The sequence below is a fragment of the Trachymyrmex cornetzi genome, unplaced genomic scaffold, assembly GCF_001594075.2.
Source record: "Trachymyrmex cornetzi isolate Tcor2-1 unplaced genomic scaffold, Tcor1.1 scaffold293, whole genome shotgun sequence".
Lineage (NCBI taxonomy): Eukaryota > Metazoa > Arthropoda > Insecta > Hymenoptera > Formicidae > Trachymyrmex > Trachymyrmex cornetzi.
In genome coordinates this window covers 383,021-406,716 of record NW_017297618.1, presented here as the reverse complement: position 1 = coordinate 406,716, position 23,696 = coordinate 383,021, and the positions used below count along the sequence as shown (strand labels likewise).

Below are 23,696 nucleotides of genomic sequence, written 5' to 3'. Positions count from 1 at the left end.
TTATACAATTTCCAGTTTAGGCAAACTGCTCGCCGATTATTTATTGATCTTAATACACAGTTCTAAATTGAAGATAAAGCCATATATAATATTACATATTAAACTAAAATACAATTTAATAATAATGTTAAAGTTTTTTGAATTATTGAAAATAATTTTTTGTAAAAAATACTAAGGTTATTTTATACACAAGATATTCACTACCTGATAAATTCTTCGGATTACAGATGTTTGATGATAGATATGAAAATTTTTTTTGCGTAATGATTTCTACTTGATTTGTGATGTATTTTTTCTGTGTTTTTTTTAAATATTTACATGAACTCTCACCTTAATTAATATTATAAGATAGAAATGTCGAGTGTCTGTAACTTTCTAGTAAGTAAGAAATTAGGTACCTGCATCTTGTTCAGCCTGTGGAAGTTATTAATGAACAAAGGAACAATGCGGCGAGAGATTAGGTGCACTATCGTAGATTTTGATGATATTCAGATGTCATTTCATCCTTTGCAATTCTAGGAGGCGTAATCCCTTTTGATTCGCGCTCTTTTACGATAATATTGTTTATTTATCTCGAATATCTGAAGTAAAATATTACTGTATACTAGCATTATGACAAACGCACTATCATCACTAACACAAAAATATATATATAATTTATAATACTTGAAAAAAGTTGAAGTTACTCTGAAATTATTGTATATCTTTCCTAGGAAATCTCCGTCATTGCCGAATGTCAGAAGGTATTATAAAAGCTCGGTGAGACCGATGAATAAAAAAAAAAAATAGGAGAAGAGAAGAATCATTTTGGATTATCGAACAATCAAGGATCTTTTCCGCGGGCACTGGTTAGTTTTATTTTTTTTTTTTTTTATTTGGATGCCGAGGATTGGTGGCGGCGCCGGCGGCTGTCACCTCGCACGCGACAGTGGGGAGGCACTGCGAGAGAGTTTTACGTATCGAAATGAAACTACTCGACGGAGAAAGTGAGAGCAGACGTAGCAGTGCCGGCAGACATTGACGACGAGCAGGCGTTCTTCGGAGTCCCTCGACGAGAGAGGATAGACATGGTGCGAGCCTTCCACACGGTGTGGAGCTTTGCCACCATGTGGTAACCGATACGCTCCATCGGTCGTTCACGAAGTGTTGGGTTCCAAAAAAGAAATTCTTCTTTCGGAATCGGGAGACTCAGATCGAGAGATTGGATAATCTTCAGTGTAAGACAGGGTCAAAGAAAACAAGTGCAAGTGAAGAAAAAAATAAAAAAAGCGGCGGTCTTTTAAAGATACAAAAGATAGAAATCCCAAAGCTTGACAATAACGGAACTAGGACGGTATTTCTAAGTTCGAACACGATTTTATTAGTCACCGAAGTGACAAAACCTTATCATGTCGCGATAACGCACGACTACGCTAACAAGACGTTATAGCTTCTTGCAATAGTTTCGAGAGTACAACCGCAGGTTCGATTTTTGCTGTTCTGAATATGTAGATTACAAGTGCGCGAGCGTTTTGTGATTGTGGAATTGGAAGATAATCAACGACGAACAATATCTAAGCGGTGATACGGAAGCAACCACCTGTCGCGACGGTACCCTCAATTGTGTTATGGTGCTGAGGACTACCTCGGTCATACGAGGCAGACGAAGAGGTCGCAGGAGAGTGGGCGGCAGGAATAGTGTCCTGGCTGGTTCCTCCTGAGAAATCGCTCGCATTGCTTCGATCAGCCGAGGAGAAATCCGGGAAGGTCACGTCTGTTGAATCGGTGAGTGCAATCTCACGCCGATTTGTCTCCCACTTTCGTAGACGGCTGGTCTATTTTATTCCTCGCGTTTTCTATTTTCTAATCTTAAAACGCTAATATAAAAAGAATACCCGCGAAATCTGGGAATAGTTCACACGAATAAGATAAAAGCAGAGACTAATGAATATTGTTAGTAGCTCGCGGTGTGAATATTATATAAAATACTTCTTAAAACTATAGGAAGAGGAGGGGATGTTACTTATTTAGCAGGGAGAAAGCAATTCGAAAGAGAAAAGTCTGTTGCATTTCTATAACAAGATGCAATTTAAGTTCATAATTTGAGATCGTCGTATGTGTAGTTCATTATTGCGGAGAAACAATATTAGAAGCAAGTGTTTGCTAAAACAGTGCAACGCGATGAAAGATGTATCTCACGATCAGAAGCACGTTTCTTTTTCTTTTTTTTTTGTTAACAATGCAAGATGAACTTCGTCCATTGATCAACTTAGTTTCAAAAATGAAAACTTTCACCTATTTTATCGCGTGCTTGATTGTACGAACGATAATCGTGTACGTGGAGAACACATAGCAAAGCAGATCAAATTTATTCGATTTATTGTCGGAATCGGCGCAATGGGTGAAGGCACATAGAACGGAATGCCCGGTTTCGTTTCGTTTCGTTAAGCTTAAAGTGTGATTAAACGGCAGTTACTATAAAAGCGGGGAGAAAGCAAGATTGGCTTCGTGGAGAGTACCTATCTTTCCAAAGAGAGGCTATCAGTCGTTTCTTACGTATAAAAAGTGTGTTAAGCGAAAAGTGCAAGCCGATGCGTGCGGTGATTTTGACGCCTGGAAGCGATTGGTGCCAGATTCTCAACCTGGATTTCAACATAATACGACATTAAGTTTAACAATCGCGTTATGCTAGTGATTTCTAGGCTTAATAGTAATATAGACTTAATAACAGGAGCCTGTTAAAAAAGGAATATTCCGATTGAATATCAATTTTAGATAATTCACAATCGCATTAAAATTGATTTCAAAAAAAGAGTATCTTCTTGTAACTGAATAATTCATTTTATGAAACTGGATTGTCTACTAAATTTCCCGCATGAATTTCACCTGCATACTCCACCTTTACAAGCAATTGTATTTATTAACTCAATTCGTGCAGAAATTTGTTCCAAAAATACAAAATAATGGCCGACAAAAACGTTGCGTTTCTCGAGATTTGTAGGCAGACACGAAAACGTTTACATTTCTGGTAATTTTACGAGAAGAAAGTTCTCTCTGATTTCGGAAAGTAGACATGGTTTCGTAAAAGGCGCGTGATCATTGGTTTAAAACGCGATTTTCGCGTCACGTGGCGCCTCAGAAGAGATTTTTTAAACTGCCATCCTCGTAGGCAGTGAAAGTACTTCCGTTCTTTCTCAAAACGAAACGCTGGCGACGTCGCATTGAGGATGCACGCTTCGGTACCGTTGTACACGCATTGCCCAAACACTTCTCGTGGTTTACGTAACAGAATTCGATAGAGGTCTGAAGAGAGAAACGTGGAAGAGTTGTACCAGCAGGCTTTTAACTTGTCACTTAAACTGTCTAGCAATAAGCGTCGTGAGAGTAAATGCATCTTGTAATTCTCTATAAGGCCTGAGTTACACATTTTTTATTAGCGTGTTAATCTTTTAGAAAACTAAAGAAAATTAGCTAAAACAATATAAAAACCTATAAATATTAAAATCTATAAATTATATTCTTTTATTATTAGTTCTTTAACTAGAAGACTAGCGCGCTAGTCATTAGTAAAAAACATTATGTAAATCAGGCTTAAGCAAACAATTAATAGAAATACGTTGATTCATCCTTCCTTTGATTTTTATTTCGCAAAATGCGATTTTTACATAACTGTCCGCTAAAAAGCAATCGTTATTGTACATCTATCATTTGTGATCTTGAAAATGGCCCAGAAACTAAGTGGCTAGAGCGCGAGAAAAGATTTGTTACACAATGGAAAGTGTTCGTCACGAAAGATCGATGAATTAGACCGCGAAAATGCTTACTCTTTTCAAGGCCGTGAATAAGATCCACAGTTGCGACGTCAAGATTTCTTCAGAAACCGGTTTCTATCCTCCGAAAGGAAACGCGGATAGGTTTTCGAAACATATTAAGGCACAAAAACAAATTTCGAACATACTTATATTGAGTCTCTGTTCAAGTCTTTACCTGCGATACTTCCCATCGTTTTGCTTCGGCAGAGAAAAGTCGATAGAGAACAGAAGCTGTCACATATGACATATCCGGTACGATTGCGACAATGAGAATGAGCAATCGAAAGATAAAAGTCTCTCCATTCAATGCAACGTAAACTTGAACAGGTTCGGTCTGTATAAATTTATACAACAGAGTGTCAGCATCAAGAGTTAGCTATTATCTTAATGGCTAAGTAAATATAACAAAGTTAAGTTCATTTGTTCCAATGTAGATTAACGTTAATCTCGGTTTAATTTACTTTTTATCGTATCTTAAGATTTATTTCTGTCAATATAGATTAACTTTAATCTTCATTTAACTTACTCTTTATCTTCTTATAGTTCTAAGGATTAGAAAAAGATAAAGAATAAGTTAAACCGAGATTGAAATTAATCTACGTTGGTAAAAATGAACATAATTCTTAGAATTAAAAAAAGATGAAGAGTAATTAAACTGACTCATACGGCACACTTTATTTGAAAAATATCTTGAGAACGTTCTTAGAATATAGAATGTTCCTGGGAAATTTATTTTATATAAAGGAAGTAAATCTACACATTGGTAGTCTTTATTATTATATTTTAATTTGTTATTATATTTTTCTCGATTTAGTTTACTTTTCATTTTTCTAATTCTTAGAATTAGAAAAAGATAAAAAGGAAGTTGAACCGAGATCGCAATTTGCATTAGTAGAAATGAGCAAGTGAACTGATCCTGGAAGCGAACTTAAGTTATTATAAATTCTCGTAAGTTATTATAAATTCTCTATCATTACATATCATTTCCATTATTACGAAGAATCGCAACGCAATCTTCAGTATAAATACACGTGATGATACAGTACTTACTGAGGTATATAATAAGCAATTTCGAAATATATAATACGATATCGAATTATTTTCTTATGCATTGGGTACATTATATGGAAAATTAATTCCGCGCTGGTAATAGATACAACGGTTAATAATGCGCGCACAATGTAATAGAGCTTCATTTTCAGGGCGAAACGTGATATTATTTAGTTTTATTATATAATTCCGGACGCGCGCACGTACATTATCACCGACATTTAGCTCGGCGGCGCGTGCAGAACTTTTCTCCGTGACGCTTGGCTGGATCTATTGTTGTTGTTGTCGGCTATTAGAGTGTATGACAGTGTACGCGATGCATCAAAAGAAAACTATAACCGATCCTAGCGCAGCGGAACGCACACGAGAAAACAATTATCCTTCGATTTGGGCGAAAGTAATGGTGAGCTCCCGCTCGACGCCCGGAGAAAGTGATGGGTCTTCACGTTCTTAATGCTGATTCACACGCGGAATTCGATATACCGTACCGTGCGCGGGGCGCACGTGGACCACGGGAGAGGAAAAGGGATATGATTGGAGATCCGATCTCCGTGTGGGTGCTTGCATGTGCGTGCTTTCACTAACAGCTGAAAATGCGGGCTCCGACCGGTATACAACTGATGACAGTCACATACATTCTTTTATTTATATTTTTAGATATTAAATTTTATATAAAACACACGTCCAATAATACTATAAGAAAAGGATGTAAAATTATGTAAAATATAATATAAGAAAAAAATTACTTAATTTATAGTGGAAAAATATAAAATTGTGCGCTTCTACATAAATTAGTCTTCTTTTATCTTTAATTGTATAAATATATTATTCAATTAGATTCAAAAATTACAATAACAGAATATTATGTAGGTTCCATGTAAATATATGCACATTTTTGTAATATTATATAACATAATGATAACATATTGTACATATTATATTTGCATTTTTATATTTTTTTTGTTTTACGTCAATAACATAGCTTAAGAAAAATTATACGTAATTTATTGAATTAATGATTAAATATTTCTATAAACTTAACTTTTCATTTGTAAATTTACTTTGACAAATTGTTTATAATTACTATTAAAGAAGAATATAATTTTATCTTAAATTATAATTTTACTTTAAATATGTGTAAATATATACCTTTAATAGTGAGTTCCAAAATTACCCATAATAATTGTTGTAGTTTTACATATAATTGCTAGAGAAGATCGCAATTCAAAGTTTTCCTTGTCAATCACTCTTTTACTACAAATACGTTCTCTTAGCCGCTCCTCCTGAGTTTTACGATCAGATAAAAGAGTGTTTCAATTCATTACATGACCGTATACAATTCACTTTTGAAATTGGTGATGGGAACAGTTTGAATTTTTTAAATTTAACTATCAGTGTGGATAATTACGAGATTATTTTTGACTGTTACAAAAAATCAACTTTTTCTGAGAGATATTTAAATTTCGGTTCACAACATCTTAAATGTCACCAAAGGGGTGTGATTTACGGAATGATTGACAAAATATCGCAGTTATCTCACTCGAAATTTCATCAAAAAAGTCTGATTAATATGATTACTGTTTTACTTAAGTACTGTTAGCCTCTTCCTTTTATATTTTCTGCAATGCACACTAGAATAAAATATTATTGCAACATAACTATCTCACATAATGAACAAAATAATAACATCAATCGATATACTGTATCATATATACAATTCTTTTCAGAGGCATTCTCTTATATATCTAAGGGAATCAATTTAGAACCTGTCTTTTCCATTCCAAGTACCCTAAAGAAATATATCACAACAGGTAAATATATTTTAAAACCAATGTCACATCATGATGTGGTGGTATATAAAATTTCATGTCATAATTGTGACATCTTATATTGGCCAAACCAAAAGATAATTGAAAACGAGAGTCGCAAAACATTCTAAGGATATAAATAAAAGAACTGGTTCCCCATCAATAATAACTGAACATAGAGTGTCGTGATTTCAATTGGGAAGAGGTAAAAATTTTGGAAAATGAATCTTCTTATAATAAAAAACTAATTTTGGAGATGGTACATATCATGAGACAGAGACATGGTTTAAACAAGCAGATACCGAATTCCTTCCAGAATCATATCGTTCAATACTAGTTATTGTCCCACTTAACATTCTCCCTTCCTTTCCATTTCCTCAGAAATCCATTTCCTTCAATTTGTTATTGCCATAGTTTTGTTATTTGCTATGACATCAGTCTTTGGATGTTTTTAAAATAATCTTTTCAATTTAACGAATTCGTGACACCGTTGCGCTATTATATTTTTTAATGCGAATCAATTATAATGGACATATTAACACAAGTAAGATTCTCAAGTCAGATACAAAGCTTAACTATTAATTACATGTATTGTTTTTCATTTACCGTTACACTAAATAATTTTAAAATTAAGTCGAGTCACTAGAAATGTATATCAGTTCGAGAATTCCGATCACTGCATCACAATTGATATCTAATGAAATAAATTGATTAAATGAAGAAATGACAGCTAAGTTTAGAAATTTTATTCACCGCGAACTCAGAAGAACTTTAATTTGTAATATTCAAACCGTTTTTAATATTTGATTTATTATTATATGTAAGGTAGGATTTGTTTGTATGTATTAACATTGAAAAGGTTTTAGTTTAAGGAGTAAACGTTTGTTAAAAATTTGAAAGACATTAAACATTAGCTATCAAGAACTAACGCTGACTCTCAGCTCATTTTATCTTTTACGTATTAATTTGATAATAATTTGAATGGTAATGTTTTTTAAATCTGAAAATAATTCCGTTGGATTATCAAAATAATTATATATTATGCTCAAGCATGATGAGTAATGTTGGAAAAAAATTATAATATTTTACAGTCAATCTAAGCGTCTTACGTAATTACTTTGATGGTCTAATAGAATTTTTTTAGATTTTTCTAGTTAAATTTTTAGCGAAACCATTCCTTCCATCCAAGTAACTTTTAATAATTGCAGCAAAACAAAAAAATGCTTTTACTAACGAAGCTGTAGGGTTACATTTAATCCCGATTTTACCATTAAAGGGATAAAAAAAACAAAAAAAAAACAAAGAACTTAGTATAGAATAGGTCGTTTTTTGCCCACTAACGGAAAAGTGTAAAACATAGTGAATCTTATAGATTTCGACCTGCTGAACACGATGGTGCTAGTTTTCATTGCAAATGCGGGGAACATCGTCGTTTTTCGAGTTAAAGTCCTATATTTCACCCTCTCTGTAATACATGATTTTTAATAGAGTGGATTATTTCATGTGAAACTTGAAATGCGAACGTTCCTAATATTGTTAAACGGAAATTTAATAAATAAGATGAATTCGAAATAAAGGATCCAAAATGGCGGATATCATTTAGCCATTTTTTTTCTGTCGCTAACTGCTTTCCCCAGATAACACATTATATTCTAAGAATATATTAAAAAGGTTGCGTCTGATATTCGTATATTGATATTCCTATGCACGCAGCAACATCATTCGCAGTATATCCTCAGAATATCGTGATGAATTTCGAAATTTTTCATTAAGAGTGTGTAAGAAATATCTATTAAAAATAATATTCTGTTATAGAGCAAAGAATATTATTTTTAATAGATATTTCTTACATATTCTCAAGGAAAATTTTCGAAAAATCATCTCGATATTCTGAGGATATACTGCGAACAATGTTGTTGCGGACATAGAAATATCATACGAATATCAGACGTGACCTTTTTAGTATATTCTCAGAATATTCTCAGAATAAAATGTGCTATCTGGGTCTATAAACCGCTCTCAGCCGGGTCCAACGAGCGTGGACATGGCGGTTTTCTGTCCCCTTTCTTTGTGTTTTATGTATTTTTTGTTTTTTTTTGTGATTTGTATTTTTTTATGTTTTAGTATTTTTTCATGTGCCCATTTAATCAGTATCTGAAACGTCAACACAATTGGATTTTTCCATGCACGCATTTTCGATCACGCACATCGCATCCCCCCCTTTCTTCCGTTAGAAAGAGAATGAAAAATGCAATTGTGTTCCCTCCTTCTCGCATGTGCCGATCATGTCTTGCGCCGCATGCTTGGATCGGACAAATCGGACGAAGAGGTCTGAAGTTTCAAACACCGATTAAATGGACACATGAAAAAATACTGAAACATAAAAAAATACAATCACAAAAAAAAAGAGGGAACAGAAAACCGCCATGTATACGCTAGTTGTCCCTGGGCCCGGCTAAGAGCGGTTTACAGAAAGCAGTTGGCGACAGCGAAAAAATGACCAAATGGCATCGGCCATTTTGGATCCTTTATTTCGAATTTATCTTATTTATTAGATCTCCGTTTAACAATATTAGGAACCTTCGCATACTAAGGTTTCACGTAAAATAATCCTCGTATTGAAAATCATGTATTACAGGGAAGGTAAAATATTAGGAACCTTCGCATATCTCCGTTTAACAATATTAGGAACCTTCGCATACTAAGGTTTCACGTAAAATAATCCTCGTATTGAAAATCATGTATTACAGGGAGGGTAAAATATAGGACTTTAACTCGAAAAATGACGATGTTCCCCGCATTTTCAATGAAAACTGGCATTATCGTGTTCAGCAGGTCAAAATCTATAAGATTCACTATGTTTTACACTTTTCCATTAGTGGGCAAAAAACAGCCTTTTCTATACTATGTTCTTTGAAGTTATTATCAAAATAATTAGCATTTACTATTAGTAAAGAAGTATATCGTATATAATTGGTCTATTTTTTGTTTTACTTGAACTTCTTTGCCGTTTATTTTTCTCTTTTCTCTCCAATGTAGATAGAAAAAGAGAAAAGATGAATGGTGCAAGAAGTTCAGCTGAAAAGAATAAATCTAAAAGATCAATGTACGTAGAATCGCGTGATCAACATTAGAACTCGATTTCACAATTTAATACGTATATCTGTCTTTTATGTCCATTGAGGTACGCTTGACGGAGCTGCAAATCTAAAAAGAAAAACACAGTTATCTGTAGTTTCGCTATTTGTAATTTGCAAGGGAAAGAAAAACAATGTCGGGAATCGCAGTTGGGAATTTTAAAGATCGAGGCAAAAGGCATCGCGTTATAGTAATCGAACACTTTTACGGTGAAAATCACCATGCTCAACGTGGTTTCACGTGCATTCGTCGCGTGGTGGTATTTCGCAGTGACAATGGTAATTACAGGGGAAATAGCAGGCAGGAGATTTCGGATTCTTTGGAGAACCATATGAGCGATTCGTAACTTCCGTCGCCGGAGCGACGGGTGGCACTGCGTGAACATGAACTTCACATTGTAGTGCACGCAAGAAGTGTACTTTCACTTCTGGTGGATCCACCCGACGTAGAGCCAATGACCTACTAACACATCGAATCGTTCATCTTCACTGCTACGATTGGCCCAGCAAGGCCGTTCATCAAGACTATTTAATGAACAATTATATACTCTTGTTTCTTTTTGGCATTTTTAACATTCTAACGCTTCGAAAACTGACCCCAATTTGTCTATGGCCTACTCATGGTCAACGATCAAAATCAGTGTCTGGGAAAAATCTATTCATTACACGTAGATATTTTTATGTTTATGATAAAAATTTATTGATTAATGCAGAATTATTTTTTAAAAAGTTAGCGAACTAATATTATAATTACATAAGTGATTGGAAATATAGAGATTTCAGGTTTCAAGTTTTAGAGACATTAATTATGAGGAAACCTTATTAAAGTGTTACTAGCGCGTCGTTTTCTCTTGCTAATGCCGTGGGTGATAATTTCATTCGACAGAGATGCTGATGGATTTAAGCACTTTCGGTAAATCTTTCTCGTGTATAAATGGCATGATCTTTGGTTCCGGGTGAACTTCTTTACTTTCACTCGTTACGGAGGATCGTGACGCAAACTGGATTTCGTCCCAACCAGTCAAGAGGAATTCATTGGCCACGTGGAAGTTAATTTCGAGTTTGTTTCATCTGCCTTTAAGCATTGCCGCATACAAGAATTCCCTGTGTATTTATGTCAACCCTTAAATCATGGATAGTAGAATTTAAATTTAAAAGAAATAATATTGAAGAAACACACACACTTCCCGTTGCGAGCAATCGTAGATTATATGTTTAATAAAAAAAATATCAGTAGATAAAGCCTCTAAAAATTCTTATCTTCTAAAAATACAACAATAATAATAATAAACTTGTTGAATGCAAATACTAAATCGGCATGTAGAGTATGTATCATGTTTTCTACCTCTATTACTTTTATCGTTTTATAAACGGGAGCAATAATCATGGATGGCCAAAAGAAAGTTCTTGGATTTACCGCGAAATCGCTACCAATAATTACAGTGGTATGAATAACGTGGCGTTCCTTAATGTCGGACCAGAATCTTCGATTCTACTTGACTGCGAGTCCGACTGCGATGCGCATTTCCTTTCGCTAGGAATCAGGCGTTCTAATATGGCGCCCGATAGTGATTAACGACTCGAGAAACTCGAGGAGAAAATCAGCCTGAATTGAGTAGTGTCAGATTGTTTAGGATCCAAGTATTATAGTACATAGAAAGACCACTCGGACTAATCGTCTCGTCTTATCTGATGCAGATTTAGAAAAGTAAAATATAGCTTGTGTTACAGAACTGTATGTAATACACACCTTGTTGCAATCGTTTTGTAAATAACAATTTATACTGTGTATTATACGAGGGGAAATCAGAAAGTAAAGTGAACTTATTTATTAATTTTGTACGTACAAAACATATTAGCAAAATACGTGTACATTATTTCTCAATATAATCGCCCAACCTAATAATGCACAATGTGCTCTTTGCTTCCTGTTTCTTGTTTTTTATTGTTTATTTCGTGGCGACTCGCCATTAGAGGTTCACGGAACTCACTCGTTTCGCGTGATAAAAACATGATAAAATGTTTACAAAGAGGGAAAAAGGCAAAAGACAAAAAGAAAGAAACAGGAATCAGAAAGCACATTGTAGATTAGGCTTTTGTATAACGGTCCACAAGTTTTCATAGGTCCAATTTTTCATTATCTGGTTAACTTGTGATTAGGTTTAACCTGATGTTTCATTCAATGGGCTTCATCTATGATGATATCCACCATTTATGAAAAAAGCTGTTCTCAAATCCACATATACACCGTTTCCTAAATTCTAAGACAACTGAGACTTTTACCTTGTTATAATAACGTTACCTTGTTATAATAACGATTTGGTAATGACGTTGTGAATTTTTTATGGCGATAATAGTAACATTAGAGTTAGAAAAGTCAAACGTTACTTATAACAGGTTGAAAAAGTCATTCGTTATTGGAAAAATAACTCCTAATTTGTAAAGCGCTACTTTTTACTCGTTACTTCTACTCATTGCTAATTGTTACGCGTTACTCGTTATTTATTATTTTTTTCAGTAAATAACACGTAATGGTGACAAGTACTTTTCAAAGAGACTCTTCTAACTTAAGCACAATTTTAGCACTTAGTTAGTTAGCGTTACCGTCATTAAAAATTGCAACATCGTCATCAAATTGTTTATTATAAAAAGTAACAGCAAAGTAACTGAAAAATAGCATTTGCCAATCCTGATTATTTATCATTAAAGTTTACGGAAAAAAATCTTAAAGATACAATTGTTTTCATAATTATATTAGAAAATTACAACTTGAGTATAGATTTGTTAATCGATTTAACTCGTTAATCGATTTGAATGTAATTGATTGTATAATTTAATTAAAATAATCCAAATATTGGGTAAAGGAAAAAGTCCTTTTAAAAATTGGTAAAAAGACTTTTTTCAACAATTAATATATTCTACTTTAAAAAACTTGGCAATTACACCACTTAATAGAGCAACATTTTAACTTAAGAATCTGTATTTTTAATTGCAATACGATAATTTTTAACGGAGCAATTTTTATGAGTCAGAATGTTCCTTTTTATTTAATCCGCGAATAACTCAGGAACAAAAAATCGTAGGAACATTTAAAAAAATGATTTTATAGGGAAAGCTTCAAGCTTTCACAATGGATAGTCAAAAATTTGTTCAAATTTTGTTTGGACACGCTATAGACCTATACAAAGTGAAAAGAAAATTTTTCATTTTTTTCAGCTCGTAATTTTCTATATGTAAAAATTACAAAGCTCACATAAATTCAAAAAATATAGTAACCATTTGAAAGTAGAGATCTCAAGCTTTAAAACTTTCCTTTTTTTAAACTTAAATTTTGATTATTTTTAACAAAAATATTGATAGGGGAAGATCTTTTTTTACTAACGTGTAAAAAGACTTTTTTCCTAACTCAATATGTAATTGTTACATACAATGTAACTAACGCGTAAGCGTTCAGTCTTACGCATTGCTTCATTCTATCTTAGTAATAATAAATGAGAAAAGAATATAGAATGAAGTTTACAGCGTGAGCACCCAAAGCGGGTGGACCTCATGTCTACGAGTATGAAGCTCTTAAGCTTCGAACGGCAATTGGACTGCGCATGGGACGATAAGATAAGAAGAGTAGCAGAAGGCGGAGCCGAGTCAAAAATCGGCCGAGACGTGCAAATCGTACCGAGCCCTGCTATAAAGCATTAATTGCTCTTATTCTAATTACAATTACTATTAATCAATTAACAATTAACAATTAAATAATTGTATATAATAATCTGTTCACAATTACTTTTCGCAATTAATACATTTAATTGTTTTCAGCAATTAATAGTTACGAAATATAATTACTTATAATTGAATTAATAATTACATTATAATTGTAATTTATAATTGTTAATTGAATTACAGTTTTGCACAACTCTGCATCAATGTAAGATTAATTTTAATCTCGGTTCAACTTATTCTTCATCTTTTTCTTAGATTTATTGACCGAGATAAAATTAATCTTACATTGATAGAACCAGGAATTCCACCAGAAAAAAAGATAAATAATAAATTGGAGTTTAGAAATCGATGCATATACGTTTTTGAGGGCAACTAAAAATCTTCTTTGCAGATGCAATCCAAAGACTTATGGATTGTTACACAAAATTTGTTCCAAACTAACGTTTATAAGTGAGGAATAAATAAATTTACTTTACTTTCTGATTTCCCCTCGTATATAACCTTTTAATTTTTTAAAGGTGGCGAAATCAGCGTGGGGTGAAGGAATTTATTACATCTTATCTCACTGCAACCACCAAACTACAAGACCGCTTGCATCCTTTGTGGAAATGGAAAACGGAATAAAGTTGATGAGCAGATTGAAATAAATTCACATGAATGCGCAAAATTCTAAATGAAACGCACACCGTTTGCAGAGATCAATTGTCGATAAACGGAGTCACCTAGTGAACTTTGCGCACTTGATCTCTACCAATTTCTAATCGTTCGGTAAAACGATGGATACATCGAGGCCGTGTCATTGGCTTCTAGCTGCAGTCATCCTGAGTCTTTCCTCGAGCTTGATGACGAGCGAGGTAGAGCAATTTACGAAATCTGATTCCTCGGTTGTCGATGTGCGAAGAGATGAAACCAATCATACTGAGGTGGTGATAATCCGCCGGCGAAGATACGTGCGATTTCCAACAGGATCTGCTTATCTCCTTGAGGCCGGTTCAACGCCACATGGCAGGAATTTTGGACCGCATCCGGTCACACGTTTCATTCCACAGACTCAGTTCCCAGGGTCGTGGAGACAACACAAGTCCTTCTGGAGAACTCCCGCCGATTACAACAGGCCGGTGATGTCCCATCGGACACCACGACTAATATTCCGTGACAACGATTTCCTGCCGCCGGTCGGAGGTGGTGCGGCTTCCTTTTTCCAGCAGTCTAACCAGTTGCCAGATTTCGAGGACGATATCAGAGGTAAAATATCCACTTTCTTTTTACTTTTCTTTTTTTGAAATACTAAATCTAATCTTTATTACAGCCACTTAGAGAATATATTTTCCATTTGTGGATTAATACTATTATATCTATCTCTTTTATTCTTTCTGTTGGAATCTTTAACTCTTCTGTCAATAATTTTTCGCTTTTTCACTACTGTGTTTCACAAGGTTCTCGTAAAATCTAAAAATAAAAACAAGATAAAGCTTGTGTAAAATTGTTTTTTTTTGTCGTTCAAAGAATGGAATTTTTAAAATGTCATGATCAAATTCACATAAAAAAATAAAAAAAATTTACTAAACAATTTGATATGAATACCCCGTGCATTGACAGAAAGGCTAAAATAAATATTTGACTGAAAATTATAGAGATACATTTTTTTTTACTTCCATTATAATTTCTTGAACTATAAACTGTAAATTGCATATAATTTCTAATATAATTAAACGATTCAGATTCATGTACGTTAAATACACGTTCTCAATGCTTCAAATGCAGTATTAGAAATTATGGGTTAGACACCTCTAATACTTAGTAGACATATAAGCAATCTTTCATATAGGCCTACATTTATCCTTGCTCGTTATTCTTTGAATGCACAATAAATAACTTTTCCCTTTTACTTTCTTCCTTTCCTTTGCGTACTCGCGTAATCCCGTCATTTCTGGTAATTCAATTTGCTGTGCAAACATCAGCGCTTCATCAACGGAGTGCTTAGAGAAGCGTGCAAATACAAAAATACATTATTATATGAAACTTTCAAAGTATTTCAATTATAAACGAACCAACATATATCTCTTCAATTATAAACGAACCGACGCGATCGAATAAACTAATTCGCAAGCGTAGGATGTGTAATACCGGTGCAATAAACTGTGACAATTACTAATTTATCATTATGAATTACGTATATAAACCGTATATGCAAAAATGTTGGACGGTATTTAATTTTAAACAATATTAAACTAAGTAATCTTAAACAGCTATGAGAATAAAGTCAATTCATTCTCATATTCATAGTCATTAACTCTCAATTTATTTTCTCTTGTAATTTTAAATAATTTGTTTGAATTATTTATTGAATTAGAAATTTTATGCATTTTTTTCAAGATCAAAATTGAACGGCCTATTCTTTTTGCAGGAAACATTTTTTTTCTTTTGTTTTACTATGACGCTTTTCCAGAATAGCATCTTTATTTCAGATCTCCGAAAACAGATGCCGGATGATTACCCTAGATTGGAAACAGGTACGTGCAACTTGTCAGCGGAATTACAAAGTTCGATAGCCGTAACGATGTTATTTCAGGGAATTTCCAATTCTCTTTCCAAATTTGCGATTTCTTAATTGATCGCCTCGATGACTTCGTCCTCTCGCGTAAATTCATAAAAATCGGATGATTAGTCGCGCAATATCCTACTTCTTAATGGCGCGCGAAACTTATTTCCATTACAGTCGACGACTTCCGTCGTGGTTCAAGACACGGAAATCATTACGACATCGTCGACGTCGCGCTTTGTCGCTGGACGGTAAATCGTTGTTACGCTGAACTACGAGGTCCTTTTACGATTGTCCAAATATTTCTCTATAGAAAATCTGTTAGAAAAATGATTAATATTACCATGCTGATACTTTTTCTATTAATCACATTTATTACCTTGAACAGTCTTATTCTAATAGATTTCAGCAAGATTTAATCGTTTAATTGTCGTTTAACACTACTTTGTTTTAGACAAATTATCATAGAATTAAGTTAGAAATAATATGATCTTCAATTAAAGTAAAAATTAAATAGTTGAAAGTTTAATTAATTCTTTGCGTTTTGCTAAACAGTCGGAAATTTGTATTAAATTTGATACATTTCATGTTTACCAAACGGTCCATCAAAATTTTTGTGTTAATTATCACAAGCTAAATATGCTAGAAAACATTATGTAAAAGTTAACACAAAAATGTAACACTGACACAATTTGTATTCAAATTGTATATTTTTTCAGTATAATTAACATTTATAATATGATAAATTAACATTTATATGTTAAATTAACATATTTTATTTATTTATTATTTTAATATTTACATTTTAAAATATATTATTTTTATATTAATCATTTATTTATAGATTGTGTTGTTTCGGCGATTAAGAACTATTAAACATTAATTTAATACAAAATATTCAAATAACATTACCACATTATCTTAAATTAACATTCGGATATGTTAAAAATTTAATACAATGATTTTTTTTAACAAGGACCGATTTTAATACAAATACAAAAAGTTTTTTATTCTGTATGCCCAGACTATTAGTCCTGGATTTTAACTTGCGGCCGTTTTATCTTTTGAAGTTCGACTTGGAGTAATCGGTGAAAATGAAAACGGCGGCTTTACATTTCCTTCAATTATTGCTTGATAATTGCATTAAGCATATATGATTAAGTATCGAAAAATTGATTCGAAAGATTTGCATTCTATAAATAGTTTCAACTTCTATAGCACTATTAGGACCATTATGTGTCTTTAAACTGTTAATATGTAGCAGTCACAATTGTATCTAGTTGATCGATATTAATAAGTTGTCAATTTTAATAATGGACATCCGATTGAGAGGAGTCGCATTCTCGCGAAATCTCTCTGATTCCTGTTGCCGGTTAATATAGTCATATAGATTGAGATTAGATTAGTAACCGCAATGACGTCTTTCCGCACGCAAACCTGTTCGGACGTTTTCTTCTTCGGCCAGACTGGAATTGCGACCGCGCATAGCTCGACAGTCGCTCAGGACGATTACGTAACTTGACAGTCGTGGAAGACAAGAGTTTCCATATTTTCTGCAGAGATGCGTCAACAAAAAAGACCGCTGTGGAAAGGCGACGATACATTGTGTGCGGACGGACGGAGCTGCGAATTTTTTCTAATGTGCTGGATGACTGCTGGCCTATTGGACGGCAGCTGCGGCGGCATTATGTACGCGTGTTGTCAGCGGAAAGACCCCACTAAAGCTCTCACTGATTATAACCTGATCGAGTCACCTAGAGATCAATCTCGGCCACTTCCACTGGATTTGTACACGGAGACCGACAGCGACGATCGTAAGTCCTTCCTTCGAAGAGCATGCCATCCGTTTTAACAGCGCACTTGAAAGCATGAGATCTTATCCATAGACTTCTGTATATTATAACCGCTAACACCTAGAATTCAATAAAATGTAAAGCTAGTAGCCATATTTACCGTAGAATAATATGCACTGTGCACTAAGAATATGTGCGGTTTAAATAAAATAAATAAATAAATAATAGACATTGTCGATTTTAAATGAAAAAATTGAAAAATGCCCATGATGTGTTGCATAACTTGGTAATACATTAAACCTTTGTATCTTGTTTATGATTTTTACTCCACATTATATATGATGCACAGCTTCAATAAAAAGACCGCTGTTAGCGGTTTACTCTGTTAAATAGCAAGGAGCAATGATAACTCAATCCGTTAAGTTAAATAACATTTTGTCATTCTCAAAACTTCCATATGTATCAAAATGTAAATCAATTTATTTCAATAATTAGTTTTAAAGTAAACAACCTCCACAAATTAAAGTATATGCAGTTACTAAATAATATACTTTTGAGCAAAGTTTAATGTTCTTGAGTAAATTGTCTAACTCCATTGTTTTAGTTAAATTAACGGCACATTGAATAGATGCTGTGGCGATTTATAGAAATGATAAAACAAAAAAACTCAAATTGAGTATAAATTGACGTCATGAATTTAACAGTGTAGTGTAATATATAGAAGTTTGTACATTTACCTTGTCTCTTAAGTCTTCCTTCTTTCTCTTGTTCTTCTTCTAATTTCCTGTCGACTACTTTGTCATCAATTATTTCACGACTTCACACGTTTGCGTGTATTCCAAGCATGCAATTCTACTTCTTTGCCCTTTATCTAAAAAAATTGCATAGTTTCCTTGCCGGATGTCTTCCATTTATCGTCTTGGGTTCTTTTTTCCTTCTAATATCAATAGTTCTTTTATTCGTCGACACATATTTTATGTTCCTTCGATCTTTTCTTAATCTGCATGTACGTGATATACAATCCAAGCATGTTAAGTAAAAAAGTTCTGCCTTTTCACATGCATGTTTGTCTAAAAAGTATTTTTATTGGTATTGTAACATTGTGTTTCTTCCACATGATTATCCGTCTGAATTCCAATAAATGTCTGTTGACGGTCGTCTCCTTGATCCCTTTGCATTTTTCACAGCGAAATAAAAACAGTTTTATCAAAAGCAAGTGTTCGCTTGAACGAAGAAGTGTAATTCTTGTTGAATTAATGAATAAAAAATTACACAATAGAAATCCTTTTTACAAAGGAATAGTATAAACTCTCGAAATTTATAGAAAGTGCAACAGGCGAATGGATGTAGATATCATAACAGCTGTCGTCGTTCGCGGATTAATTTTCTAGTGGTGAAACGCAGTTTTTCTGCATCGCCATCGGCTCATAAAACTTTGGCGATCTATGCTCCGTCTCCTTCTCATAATCTGCTCGATAAAACGCTTCGTTGCATTTGCGACAACCGTTTTTCGCAAGGGATCACTTTAAACAACGTAATGCACTAATAAGCGCATGAATTTGTTCGCGACTAATTGAAAAATATCCTTGTAATACTCTTCGCAGTTCTAAAAAAAAAGTAATTTAATAAATCTAAAAGATCTTTTACCTTTCCTATAATTCAAATTGTAATATATCGTGGAATAAAATTAACAGAGTTTTAGAATTTTTATTCTTCTCAAAGCGTTGTAATTCAAAAAATAACTATACCGCATGTTTACATGTACAGAAATAGTTATTGTAATAATTGTCTAGGACATTATTTTAAATTGTTGATTTTAAAATGTATATATGATGAGTATTTCATGTGATGATTTTAACTTCGATGAATTATAAATATTATTATATTGTTTAAGTTATTTATAAAAGATATAATAATCTAAAATAAAAGTGTATATGTATACATATATATCTAAATTTTCCAAATTTATGTTCTTCAAATGATGCAAATTTAATTAAAAATATGATTTCCAATTACTATCAATGAACACTTGTTCTTTAATTAAAAATTATTTTTATCAACAGACTTAATTTAGGCTAACATTCGAACAATCATGAATATTGCTATTCTTTCACCTGTCAGACGATGTTTGAGTAAGTGAGTAATATAGCACCAAGAGTTACTTGATTACCGTTAAAATTACTTAGTTACATGCAATGCAGACCAAGGCTCAACATTAAAATCAAACAGAAGGAGTTATTAAAGAATCATCGCATTACTCCAAGTCCAATTTCGGCAAGAGAAGAACGGGGAAGAAATATCGTGATCGATTATTGTATATCTTTGACAGTTTGCGGCTTGACTTAAAGGTGTTGATGGTCATAGAACTATATTTAAGCGTCATTGCGCGTTATTGTAATTACAGGTTGCGGCAGATAGAATTTCCATGTTCTGTGCACACAGAATAATTCAGGATTCTCACTGTTTTGTTTATCGCAAAAAGATAGCTTTTCGCTCAATTACTTCGCGTATATATAAATATTATTCTAATTACTATACTACAAGAGTTCTGCCGTTCATCCGGAATTAATTTACTTGATATCTGCTGTCTATTTCAGAAGGAAAAATTTGGCAACTCTAGAGCAAATCTTCACGCCAAATAATTAGACCTGATAACCACCCTAATTTTAACAGCGACACTTTAATTGCATGCGAATCCAGGCCATTGTGTTTTGCAGGTTGCGGCATACCAATCGTCTCGAAACAAATTGCGCAGAGGAGGATCGTCGGCGGTGACGAGGCTGGTTTCGGTAGTTTTCCGTGGCAGGTCAGATATCACAATAATGTGAGACACTTTAAGTCTAATACATAATTAAAAAGTACAGAAACAGGAAATAATATATTTCAATCTATCGGAAACTGTGTATTCTGATATAAACTGTTTCTAACATAGAGATTGAAATCTATTATTCTATTCTTATTGCCTGTACTTTTCAATTATGTGTTAGGCTTTAGTTCGGATTTTGATAAAACTTATCGTTAAAATTATTTTTCTTTTTTGGCAGGCTTACATACGGATTGGTTCTAGCAGATGTGGCGGCACTTTGGTCAATCGATTTCACGTTGTCACCGCTGGGCATTGCGTTGCAAAGTGAGTGGGGAACAATCTGTTTGTATATGCGCGCGCGCAAGTAACTCATTAGCAGAAATCATTATCTCTGAATTCTTTTTGATGAGAACGTAAACTTGTATAATTTTGAAATAAGTATTAAATTTTAAATGCAAATTATATTACTAATTAGAATATTTAATAAATTTTTCGAATGTTAGAGCGTCGGCGAGACAAGTCCAGGTTACTCTCGGCGATTATGTGGTGAATTCCGCGACCGAATCTCTGCCAGCTTATACTTTTGGAGTTCGAGAAATCAGAGTGCATCCTTACTTCAAATTCACGCCACAGGCAGACAGGTGTGTTCGCATGTATTACTAACAACACCTCATATGAATACCTCGAATGCACGTCGTGAATGCTGAACAGAATGAACTCTATTGATTTCACGTCTCTCATATTTGTTATTTATCAGGTTTGATGTGGCCGTGCTTCGATTAGATCGACCGGTTCATTACATGCCCCATATAGGACCCATATGCCTACCAGAGAAAAATGAAGATTTTTTAGGGCAATACGGCTGGGCTGCAGGATGGGGTGCTTTGCAAGCAGGTAGAACTTAGCAAAAAAATCGTTTCATTCGTCCATTACAATTTTAAATTTATTTATCGTCTTATAAATTCTAGGTTAAAATACTTTAGCTCTAATTACCGAATAATTTCTTGCAGTATTAATATAATAAGCATTACTTTGGTGAAAAAATTTTTATTGGTGAAAAATATTTTTAAAAGTTTTAATATTTTTTTAAAGTAATAAAATTTAAAATTTATAAAGATTTCTGAAAAAGTATTTTAAACTTTTCCAAAGTTTTTACAAATTTTTTTTCAATTGTGAAATGAGAAACTTTATAAATCTTAGAATATTTTAAGATTTATAAAATTTCTCATTTCACAATTGAAAAAAAATTTGTAAAAACTTTGGAAAAGTTTAAAATACTTTTTCAGAAATCTTTATAATTCTTTGGAAAAGAAATAAAATCTTTATAAAACTTTATAAAAGTATTTATAAAATACTTATAAAAGTATTATGAAAGTATAAAAGTATTTTATAAAGTAAAGTATTTGATAAAAGTATTTATAAAAGTATTTATTTATTTTTTATAAATCTTTATAAAACTTTGGAAAAGTTTAAAATACTTTTTTAGAATTCTTTATAATTCTGAAGTATATACTTCAGAATTATAAATATAACAGAAAGAATTATAGAAAAGATTTTTTACTTTCTCAGTACTTCTGAAAAGTGATCCAATTAAAAAGATTTGAGAAATTTTCTAGAAAGTTATAAAATTATACAGAAATTCTGAAAAACAATTCTGAAATATTATAAAAAATTTTAGAAAAAAATTCACAGAGTGACTTACATGCATATATATTCAAAGAAAGAAATGAAGTATCCCACGCTTAATTTTATATTGATTTGCTATAAATAATCTTGTCATTGGCTATGTTCAGCAAAAAAAGCAGCTTTACAACTGTTGTAAAATTCTTTAATATGATTGGCCTTGCCCTTAGTTTCTCACTGGACCTAAATGTATAAACCAATTATATTCGAGAATTTTAGAGTTGCAAAGCTGCTTTCTCTGCTGAACGCAGCCATTTACCTTTTGTCAATTGTCTCGTTATACGAATTATTTTATTTAGGTTCTAGATTACGACCGAAAACGTTGCAAGCGGTAGACGTGCCCGTGATCGATAATCGTCTCTGTGAGCGATGGCATCGGTCCAATGGCATCAACGTCGTCATTCATGACGAGATGATGTGTGCCGGTTACCGCAGCGGCGGTAAGGATTCGTGTCAGGTAAGCGCTTTCGTCACCGTGGGTGCGTACTGTTTGAACGATTAATTGTCGTTCAGCTTCCTTCTTCTCCCGTCTTTTCTTCGTGAATGTGTTTTCTCAAGAATACATTTAAATTTCAGGGTGACAGTGGAGGTCCGTTGATGTTGGAAAAAACTGGTCGATGGTACCTCATCGGCATTGTCTCCGCAGGTTATTCCTGCGCACAGCCAGGCCAACCAGGGATCTATCATCGCGTGGCCAAAACTGTCGACTGGATCACGTATGTCATAAACTCGTAACGCGTCCTCAACCGCGGAAGAACTATTCTCAGGAGGAGAGATCTTGAGAATCCTGAAGAGCCACGAACTTTGCATGACACAAAGTTCGGGTATCCTTCATGTTAGAGAATGATTTCCGGGATCTAGATCTCGTCTGAGAAATTATTCTTCGAGTGATCAGTCTGAGAAGCAACATGACAAAAGAGTTTAACGACAAGGTTAATTTAAACTGACTCTTAGAGAACGGACCATGCCTAAAAAAATTAAGGGGATGTTGGAGCGCCGGCTGAACTTGATCAAGGTTGATAGTACAGACCATGATGTAAGGATACTAGAGATTTGTTCGCGTCGTATGTTACAGCATGCTCCAATGTGCTCCTGCTATATATAACTCTTACTCACTTCAACGAGCGCGTTAGAGTGAGTAATTGCTATGATAGCAGCATTTTAGAGCATGTTAGAGCATGCGACGCGAACGAACCACAGGTGTTCACGTTTTACATAATGGCGATAGTAATACTGGGAACAACCAATCAAATTTTTACCCAAATTGACTTTCCTGCGTATAATAGCGCTGGCATATTGGAATAGCCAATCAAATTTTTGCCCAAATTCACGCTGCTACTGCGCAACTACGGGAACGAAACACCTGGTA

At 33.6% G+C, this 23,696-nt stretch overlaps 1 protein-coding gene across 3 annotated transcripts; it reads left to right on the top strand.

Moving 5' to 3' along the window:
- Positions 1-1,026: 1,026 nt before the first annotated feature.
- On the top strand, positions 1,027-23,304 carry LOC108762299 (serine proteinase stubble). Of its 3 annotated transcripts, XM_018509234.1 has the most exons (10): positions 1,027-1,764; positions 14,022-14,748; positions 15,972-16,016; positions 17,605-17,859; positions 20,556-20,644; positions 20,883-20,968; positions 21,148-21,285; positions 21,402-21,538; positions 22,627-22,784; positions 22,904-23,304. In XM_018509234.1, exons 2-10 carry the CDS (start codon positions 14,280-14,282, stop codon positions 23,060-23,062), a joined length of 1,536 nt encoding a protein of 511 aa, XP_018364736.1. In that variant the 5' UTR covers positions 1,027-1,764; positions 14,022-14,279; the 3' UTR covers positions 23,063-23,304. The 3 variants fall into 3 exon arrangements, with proteins under 3 accessions (XP_018364736.1, XP_018364737.1, XP_018364738.1); XM_018509235.1 differs by lacking the exon at positions 17,605-17,859; XM_018509236.1 differs by lacking the exons at positions 15,972-16,016; positions 17,605-17,859.
- The last annotated feature ends 392 nt before the right edge of the window (positions 23,305-23,696 follow it).